General features: G+C 31.5%; 1 protein-coding gene across 2 annotated transcripts in view; it reads right to left on the reverse strand.

Annotated features, from left to right (window-relative positions):
• LOC144855863 (SLIT-ROBO Rho GTPase-activating protein 3-like) overlaps positions 1 to 12,309 on the reverse strand; it is a 66,430-nt gene that overhangs the window by 32,358 nt on the left and 21,763 nt on the right. Inside the window, exons 8-20 of one of the 2 annotated variants that reach the window (XM_078713813.1) lie at positions 10,681 to 10,902; positions 10,288 to 10,389; positions 10,008 to 10,190; positions 8,898 to 8,982; positions 8,377 to 8,486; positions 8,158 to 8,218; positions 7,142 to 7,219; positions 6,883 to 7,023; positions 6,598 to 6,703; positions 6,208 to 6,426; positions 5,964 to 6,025; positions 4,762 to 4,915; positions 740 to 3,414 (exon numbers count right to left, since the gene is read on the reverse strand). In XM_078713813.1, the coding sequence (XP_078569939.1) occupies positions 3,054 to 3,414; positions 4,762 to 4,915; positions 5,964 to 6,025; positions 6,208 to 6,426; positions 6,598 to 6,703; positions 6,883 to 7,023; positions 7,142 to 7,219; positions 8,158 to 8,218; positions 8,377 to 8,486; positions 8,898 to 8,982; positions 10,008 to 10,190; positions 10,288 to 10,389; positions 10,681 to 10,902 (1,884 nt within the window). In that variant the 3' untranslated portion in view covers positions 740 to 3,053. Of the gene's footprint in view, positions 1 to 739; positions 3,415 to 4,761; positions 4,916 to 5,963; positions 6,026 to 6,207; positions 6,427 to 6,597; positions 6,704 to 6,882; positions 7,024 to 7,141; positions 7,220 to 8,157; positions 8,219 to 8,376; positions 8,487 to 8,897; positions 8,983 to 10,007; positions 10,191 to 10,287; positions 10,390 to 10,680; positions 10,903 to 12,309 lie in introns of those variants that run through there. The other variant, XM_078713814.1, reaches the window with a different exon arrangement.

Genomic DNA, 12,309 nt, shown 5'->3' on the forward strand with positions numbered 1-12,309 from the left:
AGAACGTGTTTAACTTACATTAAATGGATATTGTACATGTATAAGCTAAGCACTTTCTTACATTACTCAAACATGGTATAGGGAACTTAACTCCAAGCCAAGTTTATACCAGTCCATATAGCAAATCTATAATATATAGATACTACATGTCTCATACAAGTATCAATTCTAAACTAAATATTAAGTTTATAAAAAATAAGCTTTGGGTTGAGATTAAACTTAAAATGTGAGGTATAGGAAGACAAAAGCATACAATAATAATATATATAAATTGTAAGATATTTATAGTTATCTTCAGTATTTAAAATTAATGGAAGTTACCTTGAGAGTTTAAAATTGATGTGGAGAAACATGTACCTAATTAAATGTAGTACTAATGTTTTAACTTAGTGTAATATCTTAAGTCGCTTGTTAGCACCTACCAGAAAACAAAACATGTAATATACAAGTATACACATTTGAGTTTCTGTTTACAACTATGGGCAGCCTGCGGTGCCTGAAATAGTAGGCCTATAATTTAGTTTTAACCAGAAATCAAAATACGTATATTTTTGTTTTATTTTATGGATTAAACATTTGATCACACCTACAGTTCTAAATCTCTGTCTACACTATCAAACTAGTTTGACAGAAATAGTGTGATGTGCCCAAATATAGTAGTGCTGACATCATCGTGTCCATATATGGGCACATCACATTTTTTGTCAGTTTGATAGTGAAGACAGAGCTTTAAGTGAACTCAAATTTATATGTCACTTCCCAGGCGAAGTCATCATGCGATGCTCTATCAACCAATCGCTGGACAGTAAATGTTTGAGCCATAATATAAAGTGTACTACTATGTATCTGTGTAATTAAATCATTTAAAATAACTACATAGTAAAAGTACTGCAGCAAAAAGTTAATTACTGCAGTAATCTATCATTAAGTTCTTTAAAATGTTACTATGGATATAACATTGTGAAGCACATTCAATTCTTTGGGATGTCATATTATGAAACTGGAAGATTTAAAAAAAGTTATGGTTTTTAAAATGTTAAATAAAATCTTTAAGCGAAATATTAAATACTAAGTATTTCACTGTTGGTATTCACTTAGGAGAATGTTAAGTGCATTTTGCTTAGCTAATTGTGATGGGTGATTTATATGGCCATAATATCTTAAATTACATCTTGGGGGCTACATTTGTAATCCGTTATAACAAAAAGTATAATAGATTATTCTATTTCTAATACCGTTCAATACCATTATCTTTATAACAGAATACAACAAAACATTAATGTAATAATATAAACAAATTAATGTAATTATAATATAAGATCACTGTACCATATACACATAAACACATTCAGAAATTTATATATAGAAAAAAGAAAATTTACAAAATAAAAAAACTAATTATTTTACAGAATAAATGTATACATTTATGTAGGAACATTGGGTTAATTACAAAAACTAGAAAATTATTAAATAACATTTCCTATTATTATTCATTTTCAAGTTCTGTAAACTTATCTGTTAAGTTCTGTAAACTTATCTGTTAAGTTCTGTAAACTTATCTGTTAATTTCTGTAAACTTATCAGTTAAGTTATGTAAACCTATTCTGTTATGTTATGTAAACTTATTCGTTAAGTTCTGTAAACTTATCTGTTAAGTTCTGTAAACTTATTCGTTAAGTTCTGTAAACTTATCTGTTAAGTTCTGTATATTTATCTGTTAAGTTATGTAAACCTGTTAAGTTATGTAAACTTATTCTGTTATGTTCTGTAAACTTGTCTGTTAAGTTCTCTAAACTTTTCTATTATGTTCTGTAAACTGATCAGTTAAGTTATGTAAACTTATTCTGTTATGTTCTGTAAACTTATATGTTAAGTTCTGTAAACTTATCTGTTAAGTTCTGTAAGCTATAATGTTTACTAAACAGAACAGAGATCCTGAAATATAATTTACAAACAAAAATGAATACAAACTATTTATGTATCGTAGTTTGCACACTAATGAGGTCAAAGGTCAGAATTGGTTGACCTTTCAACTTTCTAAATATATATTTACAAATTAACATAAATTGAATACTACTACTATTGTCCTAAATCTGAATTTCTTGGTGTACATCATGCATCTTGCTGAGAATTCTTTCGGCCAGCAAAAGTCATGGATACCAGCGCCGTAAACTAATGCATAGGGTTGTTCCATTATTCTGAAAGGTGGTATCTAAATCTGTCTAACTATTTTAATATAAAGTATACAAATAGCATTATTTTTCCTTGTGTAATAAAAATCTTTTTTTTCCCAACAAAACACCATTCACAACATTCTAAAATTGTTACACACAGCAACATATAAGCAAAATACATTTTTTGGTCTAAAATTTGTTTTTCATTTTTTTTTTGGACTAAAATAATTATTTGCATTTTAGTTCCTTTTTTTATGTACATGCAGCATCGCCCTCTATAGTTTGCAGATATTTTGCTTTTTTCTAACTAACAAGTCTGTGACATGGCGTTAGGAATACCATACTCTTTTACTTAATTACATTTAAGTAATATAAATCAAAATTTAAAATAGAAATTATTTGCATATTTTTGGATTCTGTTATATTTGTGAAATATAAAAAAAAATATATTAAATTTGCCCAGTATCATTGTAATCCTGTGTCATATAAAATTAATCAAATATCAATAAAAAAAATTAATTCAATTTGAAATTAAGCAAATTGTGATTTCAAAAAATTACAAAATCAATTTTATAAAAATAATATAAATCATCTGCATAACTACAGAACTTGAAAGACTTAATTTGCATTATTTGTCGTCAACAAATAATTCTTTAAAAATATTTTTTACAAAAATCAATTAAAACTTGGTATTTTGCTTTTACATATTACGTTGGTGCATGCATGGGCTTTGCATATTAAATTCAAGCTTTGCAAAACATCCAAAAATCAATTTTTTTTTAAATGACATATTAGGTCGTCACATGTTGGGTGACTAAGTTTCTTGATAAAGTACTGTCTTAAAGTAAGCATTCCTTCCACCATTTACAATAGTATCACTTATAATGTCATAGACTTGTTAGGGCCGGCAGATGTAGGCCTGTGGCGACTTAACGACGAAGACTGATTGGGTAGGGGTCTGACAGGCTTCGGCCTCACTGCAGGCTTCGGTGCTGTCGGCGTTGTAGGTGTAGTCGGGGTCGGGTGAGCTGGGAACATGACGTCGCGTACGATGTCTGGTGTAAGAGATGGTGATGGTGTGTCTGGAATCTGGTCAAGTTCTTTGAGGTTGTTTGCCATTGTGTTATCGATCTCACGGACCATGTGTTTGTATGAGTTCTCATTGGATTGAGGTGATTGGTCAGTCTTTGGTTCTTCTATAACCACATCCAATGTGTTCAATGACTCACTTAAACTTCGACTATACAACATAAAATAAGAAAACAAATTTGTTATACTTCATACAACTTGTGTAGAGAGCAAAGGCGATAAAGAATGAAACTGCAGTTGTACAAAGATTAAGATCAAACAATGGATGAAATAAGTTTTAACTATTAACTTTTGCTAATTAACATGCGTCAATACTAACAGTTATATACAACAAAAGTTTCAATATCTCAATTTTTTTATATTTTGCATAACTGAGCGTTTTTTCCATTTCCATTCGATATTGAAGCTTCTACAAATTCACTACATTGTTTGCAACACAAACTGAAATAGATTAATTTTTAATATTAAATCTTTCCAATTTTTGCATTAATTATTATTTCTTTTAGGATGATTGCTTGATTCACCAATTTGCTATTTAACATTCAATGTACTAAAGAAATATACAAAATCAATATAAAGACGTTCCTACACACAAAATAAAGCAAAAATCAGTAAAATATTTGTTTACAGAATGATCAATAACTTTCAGCCAATACTAAACACTGGAGCAGATTGTTAGTAACAAAAATAATATCTATATACAGATAAAGCTGAAATAGAAAATATTTATGAAAATTAATATCTAAATCTATCATACATAACCAATGCAGTTACTGCAGTAAATCACAGTAGCTGCAGTAACTGTAAAAAGTTACTGCATACAAATGAAATGAAAACACTGCACTCAAAGTTATGACTATCTACAAAAATATAAAACAACGTATAAATGCAGATTACTAAACATTGCTGAAAATAAATATTGGCCACTCGGCGCTTGCAATGGGTAGCAAGTTTGTGTGAGGTTTATTTTCTTACGTGGTTTTAAAGCTGATCTAAGCCATCCCATTCACCGAATGCATCTTACTGTATAGCATTGGACAAGGGAAAAAATGAGATAGAATTAAACTACTTAGTACCAGTGATGGTTCTAAGTATCTTCTTTAAGATTACCCAACATCCTTCATTGTTCTTACAATTTGTTTTAATTTCTCAATACTGTTAAATCTTGTTAATAAAAACTATTACAATTTTATTTTGTGACACAAGTAATCTTGATTTTGACTGAAATGTGTCTAGCACTTTGTTAGCATTGTTCACCACCAGGGTTTGAAGGAGGCTATATGCTTTATGTGCAAAACATTGGTTTTGAAGTGAGAAATTCATGTTAAGATAGATTTATTTTTAAACAGCTGCATTTATACAAGAAATGATGAAGATGAAATAATTGAAAAAAAGATATGAAAAAAAGGTTTTTGTTGATTATTATTTTAAAATAAGGTTTGTTAATTATTGGTTGTCGGCTGGGCAAGTGAAGATCGTCAAATAAATGTTGACTTACGGGGCATCTTCGGGTCTTCTGGGCAACCAAGGCGAGGCGTCTTGCTCTTGGTCGCCCACTTGGTCGCCATCTGTCGCCGCCTTGAGCTGGTGAGGGTTATTGACAATAGGGCGACTCAGATCATTCAAATTGTTGTGTATGTCAAAATGCCGTACTAAAAGAATAGGATGAAACAATGTGTTATTGTATATGATGCGCTAAGCAAACAGCAAGAGATCTGCTGCATAATGGTTAATTTTCAAATAGAAAATATTTTTTTGCATGTACAATTTGAACACAAACCATCATGTCTTGAAGAAGAGTTACACATTTTTAAAACTATATGCATTTTCACATTCACTGCCACTAGGTTTTGTATAGAAAAATGACAATCCCAACATGCAACAACAATAGCAAATTTAATTAGAAAAGGGGTGAGTTCGGCCATCCTCCACGACGCCATCCTTAATAACCAATCTTGACTAGAGACATAATGTGAAATAAGTTGACATTTGTCAATATTAGCGAGTTAGTTGCAGAATAATTATCAATAAAACTTTCATTGGAAATGGAAAAACAAAACTAAGTGATGTCATTAAATTGCAATGCAAAGCGTTCAGAATTTTTATAGCAGAAAAATTGAGCCAATCAGAAAACAGCACATTTTAATTAGCCAATAAGAGAAGTTTGTATATTAAATTATTCACATTATGCAAATTTTCTACAGAAAGTATGCCTGTTCAGGGCACAAGGTTATCAAAGTCAAATATGCATGTTCAGGGTTTAAAAGGTCAGATTGAAAGGTGCATACGTGCTGAAGAATGTAAATACCAAGTTGGTGGCAGCGGTGGGAGGCGTTTTAAGCCCTATGCTCTCCCATCAATAACTGTATCTCGTCGTCATTTATGCAAATGAGAGGCGATCCCTGTAGTCGTTCATCTATGAATGTGTAATAATCAAATTAAAAACGGTGCTATAGATTTGCATCTATACAATTTTAGATCTATCTAAGGGTAGCCAGCTTTCTCATTCTATATTTCTATACTAAAAATGGTTAGCAGTTTTTTGTGAAGGCGCCATTTAAACATAAAGCTCTGTCTACACTATCAAAAAAGTGTGATGTGCTCAAATATGGTATGTCCATATATGGGCACATCACATTTTTTTGTCACATAAAGTTTGATAGTGTAGACATAGCTTTAGACAACTGATTAGAAGCTTACCACTGACGTCGTCACCAAACTCGCTGCCTATATCTGTAATCGTATCAAGACTAGGCGACGGACTGAAAGAACAAAAAAATGTAAATGGTCATAAGGAATAACATAGATTCTCTATTTTTATTACCAATACTGTTCGTCTGTGTAAATTGGTCTTATCAATGACAAATCAGCCTCATAGATCTGGCTCATGGTATATTCCAAGAAGAACACTACATCGACAGGGTTACAATATGTCAACACTTGCCTTATATCAGCTTCATTTAGACCAATTTCTTCATACATGCGTCCTGAGTCGCGTGGAAAGATACTCTCCTGATAGCGAATGATTGTTCCAATAAGTTCGTTGATAGGTCCTTGATAACAAAGGTTTTCCACGTTGACTGGAGTCGGCATCAGTGTCGGACCAAAACATATTGCTAAGTTATGAGAGTCCATCATGTTTTCATCACTGTACTGTGATAAACTGAAAGAAAACACACAATTGTAGTTTATGTCAAACCTATTTTACATATTGCATGACCTAGGTCAAAAACAAGAAGGATTTAGTGGCAATTTTTATGATTTCTGAAAGGTAAGGGCAACATGATCTTATTCGGATGGGCTCGTTTTCAAGATAAACTTTGTTGAAACTTACTGTTTAAGGAAGGCAAACAGATACCGCATCACAATCATGATGTCTTCTGGAAGCTGTTCAATTAGGTTCTTGACCATCGCTATCCTATCTGAGGGCGCTGTTGTCCCTATAATATTGAAAAAAAGTCATGATGAAGCAAGAAAATAGTTACCAGACAGCTAATATGTACACTCACTGTAGAAACTTAACAGTCCTCAAACTTAGTTTCCACTAAGACGCAATGCAAGGACTTAAGCACAATGTGAACCACACTTAAGTCAGACTGTCATGGATAAAATTACCTACCTGAGTCCATACATTCCATAAACTGTTTAAACATAAACGTTGGAAAAAGCGGTTCTGGAAGTTCTCGGAAGTAACACTTGAGTACACTAGCAACAGAATTAATATCAGCCGTCTCTCCTCGTTCCGGTAACGGATCCTCACCTGGAACAATCATGCATCACATTAATCACAACATACATTGTTTTTATAATTGTAAAATAAAATACTACTGATACTCTTTTTCAGATATAACTTGTAATAAAATGTGTTTTTTTCTTACCTTTTTCAAATGCAGATTTAATATCATTTATTTCTGACTGAGATCCGCCAACTCGGAATATACCTTGATGATGAAGACCTGGTTAAAAAAATGTTTTTATAATAAAATTATTATTTTATAACTCTTAATAATAATAATAATAATCTATTGCTAATAGTATGTTGTAAGTATTTCTCCATTTTTGTAGGCCTTTGTGTGTTTGCTGTGATATAATAGTTTCCTTGACTGCTTGTTTGACATTTGAATTTGAATTAATAAAGTGTATTTAATAGAATTTATGTAAATTTATTTACAACAATTCAAACAAACACATTTAAAATTCAGCAACATTCAGTTTGATATCTATGCTTGATAGTAATAATACATTAGTTAATGTAAGCAGGTTTCCAATTTGCTCTACATAGACATTAATTACATATGCATAATTATCATTTTCAAATTTTTATGAACAAATAATACAGACTTTAATATTCAAATTATATTCTCTTTATGCTTCCAATTTTTGCAAATGTAAAAACCTGATTGATGTACTAGATTGAAGCGTGGCATTGGCCAGCTCAGCATTGCCAATTATAACACATTTTGTTCATTACAATCTCAGGTTATGAGCCTCAAAATCATCATAAGCAATAAAGATATTAATGCTAAAAGATGACTCATAATAACAGAAAGAGATCATGCATTACCAAATATGGACATGATACTTGTAAAACCACCCTTACTGTCAGAAGCGGACACAGTTAAAAGTAACAGATGTAACGCCGCAACAAAATAATTAGGAATAAAAACAAATTGTATTTTTAAATTACTAAAACAGACCTAATAAAAGATTCATAATTCTAATAAAGGATAAAAATCTATTTGCAGATAATTTAATTTGTTAGTTTTCGTTTGCAATAATTCCTGAAGTGCCCTCATGAGGGTAGTAGGCAAATCTGCTAAAGAATTAAGATTTCAATCTAAAAAAAAGGTTTCAGGGTTAAAAAATAAATTCTAAAACCTCCTAATTTTCTTACCAAAATAACGAATATGTTCGATACAACTCAATACTACCACCGGTATGTCCTGCCCACTTGCCTACAAATAACAAAACAAATATTTTATCAATTTATAATTAAAATTTTCATTCATTCATTCATTAATTCATTCATTCATTAATTAATTCATTTATTAATCAAATCAAATTCCTTTGAATGTTGGAAGAGGTATTTTGTTATATACTATACTATACTTACCGCTATATATTTTTGGAGGTCACCTTTAAATAAAGGAGCGCCACACCTTGATACCGGGCGTGGCTTGCGTACAGGTTTTGGTGGGATGTAGGGAATCGGTCCATCAGAGTCTGAAACAACAATCAAAATCATATTTCAAAATATTATACAGTTATAATATAAACGTTTGGGAGAAATGTGGCACTGTAGCTCTATGGCTTGCTTATTAGAGTTCTTGGTTCAAATCTAATGAGGGTGTCCTTTCAGTTGATGGTTTGTGAACATTTATCAACACCTAATTAAACCATAATGTGAATTTGTTTATTGACAATAAAGCGATGAAATGAGAAAATGAGAAAATGATTAGCTTTTGATTGACAACTACCAATGACCTAGGAACAAAGTTAGGTCATGTCAATGTTAATTCAATGTTTGGACGTCCTTTCTCGACACTTTAATTGTTTCTAGGTCCCGACAATGATGATACATTATGTCATAGGTCATAGGTCATTGCAATCCCAAGCTCCCTCTTTATTACTTACTGTGACCAAGTGCTTTGCTTATCAAATCGTAACGAGCTTGTAATCGTGTTTCTATGTTTGTGTTCCTCAAAAACTCTTTATATTTCTGCAATATAATCAAAAAGTTCAGAATAAATATTAAAGAAATCTACATTAATGTTTTGAAACATTCAACAATGACCAATACATAGGGAATAGGGACATAAAGAACTGACCAACACATAGGCATGTTGTGTACTTTATTTGAATATTTCAGGATAACATGGTATAATTGTATTTGTAGTACTAGTAAAACTGTCTGTATAATTTTAAATATTCAAGGATTTTCTACGCATTTCATTTTGTGCTTGCATTGATTCAATATATTTGTTGATGTGCTGTTACTTTCATTTATTGTGTTATTTTTATATGGCTTTTATTTTACTGAAATACAGTTTATTATTATATATTTATTATATTCTGCAGGTGGATTTAAGACTTAACTGGCACACTTTTTACAGACAAACTGAAGAAAACAAGATCACATGACAGATTGACTTCCTTTAGCAGGAAAAGTTCAATAAATTAGGAACTATTAAAGGCAGAAGAGGGGAGACGGTAGACAGATAGATCGGCAGTGAAGTTAGTTATTGTAACACTTAGCAACTATTAACCCACTCTGCTAATATAAACAACAACTTCCTCTAACTACTGAAATGTTATCTATACTCATAATGTATTAATAGTAATTCTACTGTTTATATAATAGACATATTAGTAATAGATAATGATGATGTTACGTTTTTATATTGTGTTTTAAATTGTATTGTATCTATGTTTCTAAGCGCAGGAAAACAAATTTCATGTATGTAATATTATGTGACAATAAATTGAATCTTGAATATTAGTATATATTTTTTTTTTTTTATTTTATTTCCAAACCCAACCAACAGCAAAATAAATTCGCCAATAACAGGAGGGTAAAGGGTTATCAAATCTTTGTTATACTAATATATCAACTTTTTGCATAATAGACATATCAATATATTATAAACTCTTGATATAATAGACATATTAATATATCATTATCAACTCTTATATAATGTATAAAGTAGTAGGTAGGTAGGAAATGAAATAGGTCAAAGGTCATACATCCAAGTAGTAATTCTCCGTATCGGTTGGTTTGCTTGGTCGCCGGATTGATGGTGTACGCTTAAACTCGATCGGTATTTCCATATCTTGAGCGGTCTTGAATGCCGCTCGTACTTCATCCTCCTTGAAGTGGCTCTCGTCCGTCTCCCAGTTTTTCTTCAGTTCATTCAACGTCTTTAGGATCTAAAATAAAATATTTAAAAGATGCGGAAATTCAGACAATTCTGAAACTGATAAATGCATAGCATCACGTAATTGTTGTTCGTTTATTAATGATTACCTCTTCGCTCTCTGCTTTGACCTCTTTTAAGCGACCTGCTTGGCGTTGGAAACGTTCACTTAAGTCCTTATGTAATGGATCTTGTGCACTCACTTCATGAATCTGGCAAAATTAAGACAAAATTCAATATTTGGTATATATTTTAATTAGAAAAAACAGGCTACATACAATTGAATAGAAAGGCAAGGCCTTAGTGGATGGAAAACAAAATAGCTTATGTTTACCTAACCTGGGTTACGGTACAAAATAGGAAGAGAATTAGCACAGGGTGTGGGATTATATTGGGATTAGATTAAAACCTATTTATCAAGTCTGAATTTAAATAGAGGAGTGGGATTATACAGTACTCAGGGCACAGGATTATACTTGATCCTAAACAGTATATTTTCATACCTCGTCGCCCCCATGTGGTTGATAATGGAATGTCTGGGGAGGCACAAAAGCTGAACAATTCGTTTCCATGAACAGTTGCTTATCGTTCAAAGCATTCAGGTTGTTGACGCAATCCGTCAATTTGTTGATACCGTCCTCTCTCATCTCCTTCATTTGTGTTTCAGCGGTCAGAAATGCACCAAAGGTTTTCCGCGTTGACCGGACATAACCAAGGTCCAAGCACTGAAATGTGATGAGTAAAAGAATAATCAGATAAGCAGCAACTATGATGCAATTCAACAGATAAGAGATACAGGACATTTACTATTTTGTGGTTTTTAAGACCACATTGCTAAAGGGATCATGTAAAATTTAATACACTCCAGTTTCTGCATATTAAACTACATTTTTTAGATACTTTTATGACAATATTTAAATAAAAACACCATTATTGGAAGCAATACCCACCAACACTCCCTAATAACAGAATAACTTTGCAAATTTCTAAAGATTCACCTATAATTATGGTATCTATTACAGAAAAATATCTGTTTGAACTTTGCTCTTGCCGCTCAAATCATTTATTTCCAAAGGTTAAAAGATCAATGATATAAAAAATAATTGCCTAAATGAAACTTGAAACCTTCTATTAAATTAGAAATGCTGAAGGAGATTTGAAAGGTTCTCATACATCAAGTTCACTTGGAGGTTAATTTGCCCCTTGATCCTTAACAACATGCAAAAGCCAAAGATAAAGTGCTTAGTATGTTTTATATAGGAAGAATGCTATGTTTTTTTAACATAGGACTCGAAGAGTCTTGAAAAGCATTTGGGAGTCCCAGTACATTTAAACATCAAAGGGCAAACTAATGAATAAGTACTGTTTAATTTTACAGTCAGGGGAAAAACGGAAAAGGCTTCTTACTTTCTAGGAGTTTTATCAGATAATCTATATTGTTTTGACAACTCTTGTAACATGACCACAGTGCTGATTTTGTAGTATATTTCAGACCACAAATCCCACATGTTGAACAGGACATTATAAAAGGACAATATTAATTGTTATATCATTGTGTGCATATCAGTGTATGCGTAGGATTGTATACATACAAGGACATATATGATTATATCATTGTGTGTATAGTATCAGTTGTATGCGTAGGATTGTATACATAAAAGGACATAATATGGTTATATTATTGTGTGTACAGTACAACAGGAGATGTAGAGGTTGAACACTTTAAAAGGATATAATATGGATATTGTGTGCATAGCAGTAGTAGTGCTTTGTTGATTGACAAGAACGACAAAAGGAAGTAACGTAGGAAATTTCAATAAAATAGTCACTAATTGAGATTGTAACAAACCTAGTAATAGTATAAACATCCTTATATAGATAGCAAATTGGTCTTAAATTTACATTCACAAATCTCATGTAAAATCTAAAATAAGAGTTGACTTAAGCAATTTAAGGGACCATGTCAGGTACTGCAGTAACTGCATTTATGTATTCTTTAACCTGTTATACAATTATCGAGTAAGTTTTTTGGTATATCATATATAATCATATACTGTACATTGTTCATTGCAGGGACAACCTCATAAATGTATAGTACATTAAAACAAACTATACTCATCAGTATAATAATT

The sequence above is a fragment of the Antedon bifida genome, chromosome 11, assembly GCF_963402885.1.
Source record: "Antedon bifida chromosome 11, ecAntBifi1.1, whole genome shotgun sequence".
Taxonomy (NCBI): Eukaryota; Metazoa; Echinodermata; class Crinoidea; order Comatulida; family Antedonidae; genus Antedon; species Antedon bifida.